At 40.4% G+C, this 18,307-nt stretch overlaps 1 protein-coding gene across 1 annotated transcript in view; it reads left to right on the forward strand.

The window, feature by feature from the left end:
* The window catches only part of LRP2 (LDL receptor related protein 2), a 199,144-nt gene that overhangs the window by 43,760 nt on the left and 137,077 nt on the right, over positions 1-18,307 (forward strand). Inside the window, exons 4-9 of the mRNA XM_081814243.1 lie at positions 387-503; positions 12,210-12,320; positions 12,651-12,764; positions 13,949-14,065; positions 16,138-16,290; positions 17,774-17,893. Coding sequence (XP_081670369.1) covers positions 387-503; positions 12,210-12,320; positions 12,651-12,764; positions 13,949-14,065; positions 16,138-16,290; positions 17,774-17,893 — 732 coding nt within the window. The remainder of the gene's footprint in view (positions 1-386; positions 504-12,209; positions 12,321-12,650; positions 12,765-13,948; positions 14,066-16,137; positions 16,291-17,773; positions 17,894-18,307) is intronic.

Below are 18,307 nucleotides of genomic sequence, written 5' to 3' on the forward strand. Positions count from 1 at the left end.
GAGTGGGAGTGGGGGGTTGGGGGGGAGAGGGAGAGAAGCGACTCTCTGCTGAGTGTGGAGCCCCTGCTTTGGGGCTCAGTCTCAGGAGTCTGAGATCATGATCTGAGCTGAAATCAAGAGTTAGGGGATGCTCGACTGACTGAGCCACCCAGGTGCCCCGATTCTGTGAGCATTTTGATAATATCCTGATGATAATACCTTTGCTTTTGCATTGTGAGCTGTCTACCTTGGTGTAGCTGGGTAACTGCTTTCTGAGCCTATGAACTTTATGTTCAATATACTCTCTTGCCTTTGCTTTCAAATTGCCTCATTCATCTTTGGTAAATGTCAATGGATTGGTCTGTCTTTGGCAGTAATTATAAAGTAATATCTTTTCCCCTTCACAGCTGGGAGAACATGCTCAAGCCATCAAATTACATGCTCCAATGGTGAATGTATCCCAAACGAATACAGGTGCGACCACGTCAGAGACTGCTCAGATGGAACGGACGAGAAAGACTGCCGTGAGTCCCTGCAGTCTTTGCACTGTTTTTGCTTTCACCTTTGTCCCTTTGGCATTTTAATCAATTTGTTAGATTTGTTGATGGACAGAAATGCTTACAATATGCCTCTTGTTATTGAAATCTCTTGGGCAGATTCTTTTGTGGATTAGAGGTGATATTCTGATATGAGACTATTTTTAGCAAGACATTCCAAGTGTGTCCTGCCTTAGCACATCAGATTTCTGTATTTTTTAACATTAACGTAGAATCCTGAAGGGTCATTGAATACATTGAATATAAAATCTGGTTTGGTCAGTTATGGGTTTTATTAGATTAAGATGATAAATTTCTGTGTCAAATGTCATTAATTTTTCTGCTCTTATGGACTCAGTATTTTCCAGTTTGGAAAAGAGTTACATTTTGAAAATGGCTTTCCCCAATGGCAGCCTATTATATCAGTTTGTAACTAATCACCACATGATAAACATAGAAATCACAGTATTCTATGTATAATGTTGAGATATTATCATAATCAAAATAAGAGAGTGCAATCATGGTGCATCGTGTACATCTTACAAATAAGTAAGGAGTAATCTGTCTCTCTTGAGGTTTATGTGGAATTGTTAGATTACAAGAATATAGGAATTATTCTACTGTGTCAGTCCTGTGGTCCACCTAACTGTGACTTCAGCTTCAGATGTATCCAGTTCCGCTTAAAAGCCCTTGTAAGCATATTCATTTATGAGTTTATCCAGAACTTCCTTGAGTTTTTATGTATTTTTTTCCTGAATTTCTTTTGATAGGCTGCATTTCATAAGTGTACTATGAGCTGAGTAAAGTTTCTTTCTTTTGCTCTTAAATTTATGCTCCAAACTTCAGGGATTTGTTTTAATATTCTGGTATTCCAATAATCAGTGGATAGATTTTGTGTACCTTAGAAAACTTGATCATAAACTTCTTAGTTATTATGTCTCCAACTGAGATTTAAGTTTTAGTCCATTCTTGTGGGACACCTCCTCTACTGTTTGATCATTTTGATTTAATTTAGTTTTCTGGACTGTTGCTAAATTTCTTCCTTTGGTCCAAATGGTTTATTTTATGTTTCTTGATGAGAGGACCATCTTCTGTATATTTTGGTACATTTCCCAATAAGGTGCTATGCCCTTGGGTGGGAGCTAACATAAACTGGTTATGAGCAAATCATTCCTATTTCACTACATTGTTCAAACTGTACTCTTTATGGAAGAAATACTAGCATATGTGAAAAGGAAAGATCTGGGTCCAAACAGGTCCAGATTCATGTTGCATCCGTATCATTATCACAGAGGGCATTTTATTTTATTTTTTTAAAAGATTTTATTTATTTATTTGAGAGAGAGAGAGAGTGAGTGAGTGAGCGAGCGAGAACTAGCGGGGGTGGAGAGAGGCAGAGGGACAGGGAGATGCAGACTCCCTGCTGAGCAGGGATTATGACCTGAGTCGAAGGCAGACTTAACCGACTGAGCCACCCAGGCGCCCCAACACATGGTGCATTTTAAGAAACACCTCTTCTCCTTCAGTGCTTTCTTTCCTTGGGACTATTTTTCTTTGGGAAGACGCTGTGCTATTTGTCTTTGTATCTCCAGAATTGCTGGTACAGTTGTGTTGTGGTGTACTTTCCAACTTAAATGTTCTCTTGGAAAGAGATTATGTTACCTCTCATTTGGGTCTCTTTTCACTTAGAAAATTGAGACTTAGTACTGGCATTTATAGAGATGGTAGTGTCTGTCTGATGTCACAAAATAGCAAGTCTGAGTCAGGGACTCTCAGTACTTTGTAAAGCAAACAATAGGTTCTTCATTGTGGCAAGTGAAGAAAATATTTTTGATTCATACTAGTGATGGATCATATATTTTACAGTGTTTTGTAAACTGCTAAGTGTTATATAAGTTTTGGTTGTTATTCTGAATTAGGTTCCTCAGTGAGGACAATAGGGCAGGTGTTACTATACTCTCATCAATAAAGAAACTGAGACTGCAAAGAGTAGAATGGCTTGTTCAAGGTTGTACAATGTGTGGCAGTGCTGTGGCTAAATCCATCTTCTGGTTCCAAGTCTGGCGATTGCTTTTCATGAAGGACTTTATTTACAGAAGGAGAAAGTTCTAGCTTGTGCAAGTTTAAGGGAGAACCAGAGGCTGTGCCACCCGCCAACCGTCTGTGTCTTTATCCCTAATTCACAAGTGGATGAAAATGAGTGCTTTATTGGAAATGCAATGGGAATAAAGGAAATGCTACTTTGGGGAAAATAAAAGGCAGCTGAAACAGACTGCTTGGATTTATTCCATGTGAACACCCTGCAGCCAAGTCTGAAGTCACCCGTTCAACTGCCCCAAGACTTAGCCAGTAGATCTTCCGGAAAAAAGCTGGCAGCATTCGAGCATACCAGCAGTTGGTATAGAAAGGAACGAAGGAAAGGAAGTGAGTGAGCTTTATAAAATATCTGAGCAGGGATTTTTAATCAAGTTTATATTTGTTTTTTTTTTTTAAGTACAAGGAATAGGTGAAACAGGATTTGTTGAGGAAAGAGAGCCAGATTTAGATGATACAGTTAATTGCTCCTGGAATCACACAAGTCATGGATTCTCCAGGGCTCGTAGCCCTGAGATGAGTCTGACACATGTAAATGGGTTTGATAATGACGTATGCTTTCCTGTTTCTCTATGCCTTGTTTATTTGTTACTATGTGTTATTTATGGAGGAGTATTAAAAAAAATAACATCAGGAAATTAAGAAAAGAATCTTCATACTTCTTTGTGCTGTGATCCCCTGGCGACAGCCAGATTTGTACAAGAAAGAGATGAAGGGCCTGGATCAAAGTCTTTAGAAAGTGCTAATACAGAGAGACAGATTGGCCTCCTTTTGTTTTCCCTCTTTGTTTGGAACACTTTTGGAAAATGGGAAAGGGAACTGCCATAAACTGGGCACCAGTCACTATTTTGTGCAATTTTTACGTTAATACCACAAGGTCGGTGTGATGACCATCTCCTCTTTAAAAGGGCTATAAAGATTGTCAGGAATGGAGTGTGGAGGAGCCAAGCTTTTAACCTAGATCTAAACCCTATGGCCATGCTCTTGGAATACTTTTCTTTGGTAATGGGAGTTTACAGAGTATTTATACCTGAAGGTTACTTAGCTATTTTATCATTTAAAAATTATTGTTTAAGTCTTTTTACTATGGAAGATTTTAAACAAAATCGAAAGCAAGGTGAATTGTATGCTCAGCTCCTTTGTACTCATCACTCAAGTTATATGAATTACCAACTCTTGGCTAATTTTGTCTTAACCTAGAGCTCTTTATTCTTCTCCCCATTATTTTGAAGCAGTTCTCACAAATCACGTAATTTTATCTTTAAATGATTCAGTATTTATCTCCAAAAAATAAGGACTAAAACCTAGCATAACATAACAATATCATGACCATACCTAAATGTTAACAACTGTTCTTTAAAATAATCAGTTCTTAAAATTTCCCCAGTGGCTTATTATTTTTTACAGTATCATTTAAATCAAAGTCCAAATAAAATTTATACATTGGAGTTAGTTGCTGTCTTTCAATTTGTAAGTTTGCCTTCCATTTCTGTTTTTTACCCCTTGCAATGTATTTGTTGAAAAAACCAAACTACTTGTCCTGAGTTTCCCACAGTCTGAGTTTTGCTCATTGCATCCCCTACTGTCCTTTAACATGTTTGTCTGTCTCTTATATTTTTTGGAAATTGGTAGCTAGATCTAGAGCAAGGTTTCTCAACCTTGGTACAGATGACTTTAGGGGCCAGATAATTATTGCAGGGAGCTGTCTTATGCATTGTATAATGTCTAACCATATCCCTGGCCTCTGTCCACTAGAAACCAGCAGCACTCCCATTTATGACAACCAGAAATGTCTCTAGACAAGACTTAAGTGTCCTCTGGGAGCCAAATCTTCCTCCTCTGCTCTAGTTGAGAATAACATTAGTCTAGAGGCTTGAAAGATGCAAGCATTTCTCTCTCTCTCTCTCTCTCTCTGTATGGAGGGGCAACAATACTTTGAATATAAAAGTATGTATTTCCATTAGGAGGCACGTAATGTCTAACTCAGTCATTGATGATTGTTGCTAAGATCCATTTAGTCATAGAGATACTTAGCTGTTTTAAATGTCCCTTCAGATACATAGTAGCTGTTTATTAGTTGTTTTAAATTGGAATGTTACAATATGGTGGATTAAGCAACACTTGATTGTTTCTGTAGTCATGATGCGTGGGAACCCTACTTGTGGGCAAATGCAGGATCAGCCTGTGAGTGTGACTTTCATTTTCTATTTCTCAGAAATTAAAAAAAAAAAAAAGAAATAAGCTTGTCTATAGGAAGGGGTCTAAATGTATTAGACACCTAGAAACCACTTAAATGTAGTAATGATGTTGGAAAAGCTCCGAAGAAGGACTTAATTCTTTCCCCCAAATATTTGAAATGATCAGGAAGCTTGACCCTATAGTTCATAGTCCTGCCTGTCAGATCAGATCCCTAGGTTATGGTCCCTACCCTTTCAAGCTTCTAAGATCAAGACATTGAGCTCCAACATAGAGCACCTTGTGTCTATTGCAGGCATTCCTTTTACAGAACAAAGAAAAGTGTGTAAGAGTTCTCTCAGGGAGGCAGGGGGAAGGGAAGGAAGAGAATGGGTGAGATGGTAGGGAGGGCAAGCATAGTAAGATGCCACTAAAAAGATTATCCTTGAGATATATTTTGTGTTGTATGAAAGCTTCTTATTATGTTTGGTCTTTTTGTCTGCTGTGTTCCTATATGCATAAGGTATTTTTGATTATTCTCCTGTTTGAGAACTATTTCTGAATATGTATATGTGTGTGGGTGTGGGTGTGTACGTATATATTATAAAAAGCTGTGTAACAGGTAAAAGTTCATTTTCCCCAAGTTATTTTATTTTTCAGTCCGGCCATCTATAAAATGCACCTACTATTAAATAGCTTGTCTATTAATTTTTTCCCCCCAAGGAGCAGGAGATTCAAAACTGCAGTCCATTTTACTTCTAATGGGATTAGCATCAAGGAAAAACCACTCATGCAGGGTCCAAGATAAACATCAGAACAATGCAGCAATTATGGGTCATTCAGTTAATATATTGCAGTGGCTTTCGGTTGCTCAAAAATCGTACAGATTTTTCCAGTTAAATGAAGCGATTATTTTGCTTTTGTTAAGTACCATATTAGAGTGATTTTGGTGTGAGTAAAACTATAGCTAATTATCATTGGTTTGCAGTACTTCTCTTTTGATACTTAGGAATGCCAAAGAAAGGGTAAATAAAATCCCTGTTACAATGAAGGCTTTCTTGCTGGTAATCAGCAGTATTTGGTCTGCCTGCAACTGGGGCTGCTTTGTCCATGAAGTTTTATTTCTATTGACTTTCTGTTCTTTAGAATTCAAACATTTGCCTTTATATATCTAATTGCTGAAACTCCAGCCAGGGAAACAGAGGAATAAAGAGTCATTCTGTGGACTATGATGGCTTGTGAAGAACATGCTTTTCCTCAAACTCAGTTGCACATTTATGCTGCCCAGTAAGCCTTGCTCCCAGTGTTCTCTCTGTAGTCCAGGTGAGAACGCAGAAGCAGAGAGACTGGCCCCATCTTATCTATCACATCACGTCCCACATGTACCTTTTTAGTGTTCTTACAGTTGAGATAGAAGTCGGAGCCCTGAAACCTTCAGGAAATAAAAATTTCTTGTTTAGGTCGCCATCGTACAAGCACATTATATTTATTCAAAGACCCTAGGCCCCTCTCAGCTGTTTCCCAACTTCTTTGCCCCCTTGTATAATGAAGTTACATAGGGTTGTCTTTAATATCCCTGCCTCCGTTTCCTCTCCTTTTTCTTTCTGAACTCACTGAAAACAGCCCTTGCCCACCAGTCTCCTGAAAGGATTCCTGTCAGCGCCACCAGTGACCTTCGTTTTACTAAACCTAATGGCTCCTGTTCAACCCAGAGAGTGACTCCCCCCTGTCACTTTTATCATTCCACCCTGCTGTGTTTCCGTAACATTTTCCTCTGCGGGACATTTATTTTGATGTCTGTCCTTCCACTCTCCCAAGGAAAATGTCAGTTCCATGAGAGCAGGGATTTTATGAAGTTTGTCACTTCTCTAGGACCTCATACTCCTATAGGTGTGCACTAATTATTTGTCGAATAAAACATTTTTTTAAAAAGCTGTGGGGATTTCTATTTCACTTGTAATCTTGTTTATCTCTTTATCCAGTTCTTGGTAAAGTATCGAGGAAGGTGGACTTCAATAAATGTATGTTGGATAGAATGAAATCCTACTGAAAAGGGAGGTAGCACTCTGTAAGATAACTGGCGTTTAGCGTAATGACATTCATCCAGCAGTGGTTTGCCAGTGAGTCCTCAACTGAGCCCCACACCGTTTCTGGTTATGGTTGGAAAGTGGCCACTCTCATAATTCTATGGGGCAGGCATTAAAATTTGCCTGTTTGTTCTGCCCAGATGTGTCATGGGGGATAACTATAAGGAAGAGATAGGTGCCATGTACCCCAAATGAAAACCCATAGCTCCATAGCTCCTTTGTAGAACCAGTACCACTAAATCTGGTGCACATTATAAACGTTTGCTTACCCATGAGAAGACACCTTACTTCTTTGCACTATTCCTTGGAGCATTTGGTGCACAATTTTCTGTCTTGTTGCTCAGTTACTCCTACATTAGGGCTGAAGTGAGATTTTTATTATTTTTTTAAGAATTTAGAACTACATCAGTCTTTACTACTTTTTCAGATTTTGGTGGTAGTTCTGTGCGTGGGAAGAAAGAGGTGCTGTAGATCCAAAATCTTTGCAGGGGGCCTCTCAGGCACATTTCTAATTTAGGTGTAGATCAGGTCACCGTGGATAGAGACCAGATAGGGATTTGGGACTTAAGGTCCAGCAGTTCAAAGAGAGCAGGGTAAGGAAAACTAGGTAACTTAATGTGTTTTCTTCTTTGGCTTCAGTTTCCTGAAGGCTGCTTAGCCTACACTTGCTCTTAGTGCAATTCTACTAGCTCTTGGGATGACTCTGTTTGCTTTTTCTTCCTAAGGTGCTCAATTGCTATTTCCATTTTATAAATCTTATTATGTATATGCCTTTTATTGAAAGCCATTTGAAATTATTTTTGAAAAGAGGCTTTTCTCTTGAAAAATGCTTTTCTCTTCTTGTATATTACTGTAGTTCCTCGGTGCTAGTCTGTGATGGCACTTACTTCAGGGACTTGAATTTGACTGGGAAGGGGGTAGAGTGGGTCCTCTGCTATTTTGTGGTCTGTTGTTTTTTTTTTTTTTTGGTACTGACTCTCTTGTTTGTTCTGGTACTCCCGGAAAGCTCTGTTTCCCAGCATAGGGTTTCTCATTCCTAGATCATACTGGATTGAAGTCCTTAGTGGAATATACCATAAATCCAGAGTTGGCCTCACCTCTTCAGACTCCTGAAAGTGGAATGGGAAACTAAATGGAAGAAAGGAAACTTTGTTTTTTCTCTTGGGTTATTTCTCTTCCTTTTTAAACTATATTTTTAAGAGTTTCTGTTTCCTTTCATTCAATTTCATTTTGTTTCTGTAATCTTTTGCCACTTCCCACTACTTACTCTGAAGCCCTATAAGCCCTATAGCCACATGCACTGTGGAACCAGATTGCCTGAATTTGAATTCTGCCTCTCCAATTTACTGGTCGTAAGACCTTCTTTAAAATTACTTAACCTCAGAAAGACACATATGTAAAATCTATAAAATGAGAGTAATAGTGCCTACCTCATAGGGTTGTTATAAGGATGAAATGAGTTCATACACACCGAGTACTTAGGCAAGTTTCTGGCACATAGTTTTCAATATATATTATTGATGACTATTATTGTCATTGCTTATTTTTGTGGGTAGTACCTGCAGCTAAGTGCTGGTCGCCAAACTGGCAAACTTTTTTCTGGCAAATCATTCTTTGACAGGATTAGCGCTCCTTAGACCCAAAATAACTTAAAAGGATGATGCTAGGACCTTGAAAGGTCTCAGGTATCTTGAGCAGGACTTTTATCAGTTATTTTTTGTTTTCCTTTAAGTCTTAGCTTAAGTTTCATAATCTACCTTCTAGATGCCTCCCCTTTCTTTGTAATCAATTTGTCTTCTTTTCTATGTGCTTTTTGGCCATTTTGCCAAATTCTGAGAATAGAATGTATTTATAGCCTTCCTGTCAAGATAATAAAGAGATAGCCTTCCTGTCAAGATAATAAAGAGTAGTGTTAATATTTATATCTTGCTCTGCTGTGAATGATTTCCATTCTGGGAGGTCCACAAGGTCTTCAAGTCACTTCGTCCTCCTTGATTATCTAAACAGAACTATGGCATGGAACTTTCTTGCTCCAAATAAAGTCATTAGCAGAGAAAAAATTTTAAAAGTCTTTAAGCACTCATATGTATATTTGGGGGAAGTTCCCAATTGTGGGGGAGCAAACATGTACTTTTGGAATGTGGAGAAAGTAAGGAAAGGAGAGGGAAGAGGTGGTGTGATCAAGTGTGTTCTTGTATTTTGTGTCAGATAAACTTAGAGGTCTGGGGCCAGTTAATAGTTACTTGTCAATCTTGCCATTAAGACAAAACTTAGAAGGGCAAGTTCCTCTGGTGTGCGTGTGTGTGTGTATTATCTCTTCTGTTATACTTTCTCTTTACTTAAAATCTTACAGGACATTTCACCTACATGATGGATTTGCTCCATGGGAAAAAGTTTACAAGGTTAGACTCTGACCCGCTCAGCAAATAAACCAAAAAAGATTTTAGGTATCTCCCAGTCTCAGAGTATTGTGACTTCTTGTTTCCTGGGGTAGATCAAAACTCATTAACCTTTTTGGTAATCGAAATCTTTAAGGGAAATAGAATCTGTCATTTCTTATTTTGCTCAGTGTGAATGATTTGGAACCATTTCCTCTGTGTGGGTGAACCATTTCCTCTGTGAACCCTTTGGAGATTTCCAAATATTTTCAGTATTCAGTGGAGTCAGATAGCTCCATGCAGCATTTCCTATGGGCATATACCTCAGTTAACTACGCAGAGAAGAGACCAGAAGGCTTGTGGGAGTTGAGGCAGGTCCTTGGCTGATTGAGAAGAGATTCATTATCAGCATGGATGGAGACAAGAAAGCTGTTCATTCCTCATTCCGGGTGTCTTAACTGCTGACCTCTGACCATAACAATACTCTCCCTGACGACAAGAAGCTGGCCTTGTTGTTTGTTGGGGGGGGGAATGAGGCGTGTCAATAAACTTTTAGTCCTGTCAGTGGAAACTGTTGTAGTTCTTCTCTTCTCAGTTTTATGGCACTGGCTTTCGAAAAGCAGAATGGGGAGAACAAGTGATCCGCTTTGTATATTTGTCCCAGATCCTTCATATCTACCGTAATCACTCCAAGTGAGGTAGTCACCATCTACACTCAAATAAATTTTCCTCCACACAGATACCTTATCTACTGCAAAGACAGGGTTTTCTAAGATCTCTTTCCTGCTTGCTGCTGCACTTTAAAGGCTAGACAACATACTGACTCTAGGAGCTATCTGGCTCATGGGGGAGGGGAACTGCTGGCCAGACTCAACTGGCCTCTTGGATCTCTTGAAGTGAGAATTCATAAACAGAGTTGTGTGACCCTTTGAAGCACATTTGTAATGCATACCATCTCATTGATGAAAAGACAGCAATCACCCTCAGCACTAGCTGGTTCTTGGACTTTTAAAAAATAAAATTCAGAAAAAATTTAAAATCTGAATCAGTTTTGTCTTAATGGAAAGATTGACAAGTAACTATTAATTAGCCCTAGACCTCTAAAGTTTATCTGGCACAAAAAGCAAGAACACACTTGATAACACCACCTCTTTCCTCTCCTTTCCTTACTTTCTCCACATTCCAAATGTACATGTTTGCTCCCCCAAATATACATACGAGTGCTTAAAGATTTTTAAGACTTTTTTCTCTGCTAATGACTTTATTTGGAGCAAGAAAGTTCCATGCCATAGTTCTGTTTAGATAATCAAGGAGGGCAATTCAGATTCAGTATATGATTGATTAAATATAACTGGCAATTTAGGTATTTAAAGACACTTATAGTCCAGTTTTGGACTTCTGGAGATGAGAATAATTGGGCTTCTTCTTTCACTACAAAAAATGGAAAAGTATCATTTGAGAGTCCATCTTTTATTACAGTGTGAGTTAACATAGTACAAGTTTAATATATTTTCAGCACAGAATTTTATGCACTGCTACTGTGTGAAGGAGTCTTTGGGACTATCCAAGGAATTACCCATCCATGTCTGTGAAACCTCAAAAAGTAGGTTCTTCAATGCAAAATTGAGCCTCAGAGTGGGACTCTACTGTCTAGTTTTTGCGACCTTATGTTAAGACATACCTTTTCCTTAGTTAAAGAGGAATTTTTTTTTAAAGATTTTATTTTATTTATTTGAGAGAGAGAGAATGAGAGAGAGCATGAGAGGAAGGAAGGCCAGAGGGAGAAGCAGACTCCCTGCTGAGCAGGGAGCCCGATGTGGAACTCGATCCCGGGACTCCAGGATCATGACCTGAGCCGAAGGCAGTCGCTTAACCAACTGAGCCACCCAGGCGCCCCAGTTAAAGAGGAATTTGAAGATAATATGAGAATCATTATGAGAACAATCTTCAGTGAAAAAGAAATCGGGCCAAGAAAGTATCAATTTGAGAGGAGGAGGATGTTAAACACCATAGAAGGCAGAAGTTCAAAATATTTTTGAAAGCTTCTTAACTAAAAAGTTCATCTGTGATAAGTCAATAGCAATATCTAGCATTTCCTGAGTACCCTGAGTAATGATCCAGTCCCTGCACTAAGGGTTGGGGACTCTAAAGTGGGTAAGGCAGGATCCTAGATCTTAGAGGGTGTCATTGTGTGGTGGGGGAAACAGATAAACAACCAACAGAATGAAGCCTTCTTTTGGGATCATGAAAGATACGCATTTCAAGTCTGGGGACGCAGAGGGGAGGGACTTGAAAGGGGCATCCTGATTTTTCCACTGCAACCTAGAAAACCAGAGTTAAGCATCTGGTTGGTAGCATATGTGTATAATGTGGTAATAGTTATTTATGCTCATAGAGAACATTGTGCTTTTCAGAGTGCTTTAGTAGACATGGTCTTTTGAGATCCCTCTGCCCTGTGAAGTGAATTACCCAAATGTATGGTTAAAGAAGTAACAGAGGATAAGCGGTTTGAGTAAGAGTAAATAGCTACTGAGTGGTGCCCCAGGTCCCAGTGCTCCTGACTTACAAGCCTGTTTTCTTTCTACAGCCCTCTAGCAAAAGAAACAGTGCTTCATTTCTCACAGCACGTGTGGTGGTACACTGGCTTCCTGGGATGTTATCTGCATTATGTAAAAGAAGGTTCCATTTTGAAATAAGTTAAATTCCTTCTCATTCTTCAGCTCTGAGCTCATAGGTCACTTCTTCAGTGAGACTTCCCTGGGCTCCAAACTCCCCCTACTGTGCATTCTCCTAGAACGCTATGCTCCCCACATTAGCATACCACCCAGTCTGTTATTTGCAAAAGAGACGTGGTCAGTATATGCTCGGCGTTTAGTGTCTAGCATGTAGCAGTCACTTAAGCAGTGTCTGCAGAAGGAATGGCTTGACTTAAGATTTGTGTGCTATGTCCATTCTTTTAGAATACCCAGTGTGTGAACAGCTCACTTGCGCCAATGGAGCCTGCTATAACGGCAGTCAGAAATGTGATGGGAAAGTTGACTGCAGAGACTTCTCTGATGAAAACAATTGCAGTAAGTAATGTGTACAAGATGTGCGGTGGTGTGCTGAGGCTCAGGTATACTGGCCGATTACGCAATCTCTTCCTGAATTTGTGTTCAGTGAATTCATGTTGGTAGCTTGAAGTCAGCCACAGTGGGAGTATTTGCACCATGGAAATTGGCAAACACTTCAAGTCAGGGCCTTTTTGTTCCCAGAGAATTGGTTGTTAAACATTTACCAGCATGCTGCTTCATAGTAAAAATCTCTTTTCAAACTTGAGACAGAATCTTCCTGTGAAATTAAATGGCTACGGTGGAACTGAACTTCTCTTTCTGCTTTCCCTTGCTACCCTTGTGTCGCAGCTAAGGTATGTTCACACCACGAGTTCCAGTGTGACAATGGGCTGTGCCTCCCTCATGCTTACGTCTGCGACCATTACCCTGATTGTGAAGATGGCAGCGATGAACATTCTTGCAGTACGGTGATTTCCTTATGCTGGGTCAGGTTGCTAGGAGTGTTGTTGTAGTTATTTTCTGACGAATGTACCACTCTTTTCAAACAAAAGGGTCACTATGTCTCATGGCAGATGGAGCCAGAAGATCATTTAGGGCCCATGGCATGAGCTTCAGTAGTGAAGCTAGACCTCGCCTCTTTTATCATCCAAGGATCTGTGTAGAGTTGAAGGATTGCTGATGGACAGTGTGTATTTGTTTTCTCTTAGGCTACAAGGGGACAGGGTGAATTGTGTCACTCGGCTCTCAAATTACCCATCCTTCAGGAATGGGTCTGATAACCTTGATAGGAGACTGAGAGAAGGACTTTGAAGGGAGGGGAAGTTCCCTAATAGCAGTGGTCCCAGCTCTCCTCTTTACTTGGAAATTTCTTACATTGAAATTGGGGGGATAGGAAAGTCAGTGTGGTGCCAATGGCTTTCGTTGCCTCCGCTTTTTAACTCTGACCCTCCTTTCTCCCCCCTGCCCCCCAAGTCATTGCCTGCAATGTAACCCGTCTCTCATTGTTGCCAACCCTGGACTCTTTTTATTGGAATATGTACTTTGACGTCTCTGTGAGAGAGTTTTAACTAATTTCACAAAATTAGTTGGCACCTTTTTGTGGTCATTTATTTACTCGAATGTTACGATTTGTTACCACACCCGTTTTGACTGGTTGGCACCTATGTCTTGTTAAGTATTTTGGGTATCACCCTAACTTTTTATGAGCCATGCCTGATTTCCCTGCTGGCCCCTGGGCTTATTTCAGTGACTGGATTAAAGAGAATGTGACAACATGGAACGGGTGACTCATTTGGTCCTGGATGGCAGTTTCAGTGCTTGTGATAAAGTAAGGGCATGTTGGTCACTGCCATGCCTGGAGCACCTTTATCGGTCTGCATTCTTTGCTCTGCATCAACCTACAGCAAACTGCCTTGTTTGTAATCTTGAGAAACATAGACTGGCACCTGACTTCATTTCCTTGACCCAAAGCTGCTGCTATGTTTTCTTCCTTTTCTCCCCTTTTTTCCTTCTCTTCCCCATTTTCTTTCCTGTATTTTTTTTTTTTTCTGTCAACATACTTGACAGAAGTTTAGGCGGTGAGGTGAACTCTTTAATTTTTCCCAAGTGATTTGTGTCTTTGGAGTGCAGCTGTTGTTTCCTTCCAGCCTATGAGACCTGCAGAGGCAACCAGTTCACTTGCCACAGCGGCTACTGCATTAGTCAAAACTCGGTTTGTGACGGAGAGAACGACTGTAAGGATAACAGCGATGAAAATGGATGCGGTAAGGAGGAGAAGAGATTCTGAATGAAAAGCCTTTTCTTTTCTTTTTTAAAAATGTATTTATTTATTCATTTGTCAGAGAGAGAGAGAGAGCGCACAAGCAGGGGGAGTGGGAGAGGGAGAAGCAGGCTCCCCGCCGAGCAGGGAGCCCGATGCGGGGCTCGATCCCAGGACCCTGGGAGCATGACCTGAGCCGAAGGCAGACGCTTAACCGACTGAGCCACCCAGGCGTCCCTGGAAAGCATTTTCTTAAAGTGTTTTCCAGAACTTGTATTCCTACTTCCCTTGTTAGAAATTATCTGTGTGACGAGCAAGTCTCGGGATTGGCTGTGGGTTAAGTAACTTGGTGGGGAAGAGGAGGTGACTTCACTAGCTTTTCTTAAAAAAGACACTGAACTCAAATACAGTATAAATTATAATCTCTTCCCTCTTATCATTAAAGTAAAATAGGTGGGGCAGTCTGTCCCCCTTCTGTAACACATGCTGACTTTTTCCTTTGGAGACTGCTTATTTTAACTAGGTTTATTTGTATAGAAGAAGTAGGGTGGGGAAGGAAGGAAAGTAGGGGGAAATGTGATTTGCCTTGACCTTATAACCTTTAAAAATGACTTTGCACCTTGGTAAGAGTTCAGTTTTTTGTTTTCAAATTCAGATTTTCAACCACATGGGTCACTGACATCCAGTGGTAGAAGGGAGGCCACCTGGGGAACATGTGAGAAAGAAGTAGGGATTGGTAGTTGCAGGAAGGTCTTCTACCCAGGGAATTGTTTCAAGAGTCTCTGAGAAGGAAATTCCAGTGATAGCACCTCCCTCACCAGTAGTAGTCCCAACAGTTGAGAAGTTCCTAACACCCACACTGTTAAGCAAGTATAGTAAGAGTGATGCTTGGGGAAGAGCCATTGGTTTTGGTAGTCCAAGAAGTATTCTCCCTACAGTTCAGTCATAGGTTTTCTTACATTGTTGACATTGCACTAAAGGAAAAAAAAATCAAATAGCTCCCCCCCGCCCCCAAAAAAGACAAAAACAAAAACAGAATTAAAAACTCAGGACTCTTGGTATTATCTAGTTCTGTAATTCATGATTTAAATAACAGAAGTTTCTTCTAGGGGTTATTAATCTAGTTTGTTCGATAATTCAGGCCTATGTCTCTTCTTACTCTTAAAACCAGGCTGAGGACTGCCTACCTTAGAAAGAATGGAACTTAATTTGTCACTTCTTAGAATCCCAATAAAAGACCAGTAGTAGTGTTAGACATTACCAGTTGTTGGTGGGAATGCAAGTTGGTACAGCCACTTTGGAAAACAGTGTGGAGGTTCCTCAAAAAATTAAAAATAGAGCTACCCTATGACCCAGCAATTGCACTACTGGGTATTTACCCCAGAGACACAGATGTAGGGAAAGGAACGGCCACATGCACCCCGATGTTCATAGCAGCAATGTCCGCAATAGCCAAACTGTGGAAGGAGCCGAGATGCCCTTCAACAGATGAATGGATAAAGACGACGTGGTCCATATATACAATGGAATATTACTCACCATCATAAAGGATGAATACCCAACTTTTACATCAACATGGATGGGACTGGAGGAGATTATGCTAAGTGAAATAAGTCAAGCAGAGAAAGTCAGTTATATGGTTTCACTTATTTGTGGAACATAAGGAATAGCATGGAGGACATTAGAAGAAGGAAGGGAAAAATGAAGGGGGGGAAATCGGAGGGGGAGACGAACCATGGACTCTGAGAAACAATCTGAGGGTTTTAGAGGGGAGGGGGGTAGGGGGGCGGGCTAGCCTGGTGATGGGTATTAAGGAGGGACGTATTGCATGGAGCACTGGGTGTTATATGCAAACAATGAATCATAGAACACTACATCAAAAATTAATGATGTACTGTTGGTGACTAACATAAAATAATAAAATTAAATTAAATTTTAAAAAATTACCAGTTTAGGTCATTTGTAGACTTCTCTTGTCCACCTGATCTGTATTCCCTCTTATCCATTGATTTTTAAAAGACTCTACCTGGCTCCACCTCTCATGTGGCCTATGATTCTTTTACTCCTCCCCTGCAGAAAGCAGTAGTCACCATGTTCGTGAATGCTACCCAGGAGAATGGGCTTGTCCAGAGTCTGGAAAATGCATCCCAATTGTAAATGTTTGTGATGGGACTTTAGATTGTCCAGGAGGAGAAGACGAAAACAATAGCACCAAAGGGCGATATTGTGGTGAGTATGGAAATTTATCTGGATAGCTTTCAAATAAAGATGTTTCTGTTTTTCTATAATAGATTCCCAAATACAGAGAATATCAGTGTTTGCACAACTATCCCAAGGCATACTGGCTTACACAAACAAATATTTATTATTTCTCATAGTGCTGTGGGTTGGCTAGGAAGTTCTTGCAGCCTAGACCAGCTCACTCATGTGTTGAGGCTGTTGCACTAAAAGCTCAGGCTAGTATTTTTCCACATGATAGTAGAAAAGGTGAACCCTAGTGTGGAAGCTCTTTTAAATCTCTTCTTAGGTCACGTTTGCTAAATGTGTGATTGGCCAAGTCCAGATTCAATGGATTGATGAAACAGACTCCATTTCTTTTTTCTTTTTTTTTTTTTTTAAAGATTTTATTTATTTATTTGAGAGAGAGAGTCAGAGAGAGAGAGGGAGAGAGCACAAGAGGGAGGAGTGGGAGAGGGAGAAGCAGACTCCCTGCTGAGCAGGGAGCCCGATGCGGGACTCGATCCAGGGACTCCAGGATCATGACCTGAGCCGAAGGCAGTCACTTAACCAACTGAGCCACCCAGGCGCCCCAGACTCCATTTCTTGATAGGAGGAGCTACAAAATATTTGTGGTGTTTTTTTCCTTCCCCCAGGCAGAATGGTTTTAATGGCAATTTTCATGATTTTAAAGATGTTCCGGAGATTTTATTTCCTGGCTTATACTTAAGAAAAAACCTGGCTATACTCAAAAAAGAAGTTTCTGGTTTCTGGGACATGTACCTTGAATTAGTTTTTCTTTTTTCTTTTTCTGTGACTGTAGAATATCCCTCCACCATTACTCTCTCAACTATGTGGACAATTGACTGTCCTGTAAGGGAATACAATTTATGACCTTGACTTCATCAGTAGTGTGCTCTATAAATTATCTAGTAGTTGTTTAGAAGTTGCCATGGTTAACTTTTTTTTTAAAGATTTTATTTATTTATTTATTTGACAGAGAGATAGAGAGAGAGCACAGATAGGCAGAGTGGCAGGCAGAGGGAGAGGGAGAAGCCGGCTTCCGGCAGAGCAGGGAGCCCGATGCGGGACTCGATCCCAGGACCCTGGGACCATGACCTGAGCCGAAGGCAGATGCTCAACCGACTGAGCCACCCAGGCACCCCTAATGTTATTCTCATTCCAGTCACTTGAGAGTTCTTGACTTTCTCTATTATGTAGACAAAAAGATAGACTTATGACCCGATTTTTCTGTAAACAGCACTTAAGATGACTTATACTTGCACAGTTATAATTTTAAAAGGGAGTTATTAAAAATACGAGTTGAGCTTTTCTTGCATAATAAAGCAGTAAGGCTTGAAGGCTAATAATTTCTGTGCCTCTACTACATGCTTACTTAGCTTTTAGGTTTGATAAAAGACGCTTTTCTGTTACAGGTACATCAGTCTTGTCCAGAGGTCACCATTCACTTAACAAAGTGTTTTTCTCTGTTTAGATGTGAATTTGTGTTCTCTACTGAGCTGTGAGTACCAATGCCACATGTCACCGAATGGAGGGATGTGTTACTGTCCCCCAGGTTTTATCGTTGACCAAAATAATACCCGCAGCTGTGTCGGTAAGTGACAAGTGGGAGTGTCTAGTGTCTTGTCACAGTGCTGCGGCACTCATGGCTTCTGTGATCTCCGACATCAAGGTGTTTGTGCTTGTGGATGGGAGTGGCAGTCTTTATAACAAAGAGTAACACAGTCGCCATAGAAAACCTGGGCAATACGAAGTTTTAACTCAGAGTAACTTTTGTGAGGTGCACAAGGCAAAAGAGTAGTTCTTTTGAGTGAGTTGACTAGCTCCATGGATACCTATCTCCACCCAGATGAAGGATGAAGTCTTTTGTGTTTTCTTCTCAAGTATTCGGAAGCAGGGTTGGTGTGGCCATACTGGTCGTTCAATACTGGAATACATCCATGTGGTTGGTAAATAACCGCTGTCTGAACCCATCAACTACCCTACCCTGACCCCCCCTTGGCCTCTT

The sequence above is a fragment of the Leptonychotes weddellii genome, chromosome 3 (genome assembly GCF_054177405.1).
Source record: "Leptonychotes weddellii isolate Sample4059 chromosome 3, ASM5417740v2, whole genome shotgun sequence".
NCBI classification, from domain to species: Eukaryota; Metazoa; Chordata; class Mammalia; order Carnivora; family Phocidae; genus Leptonychotes; species Leptonychotes weddellii.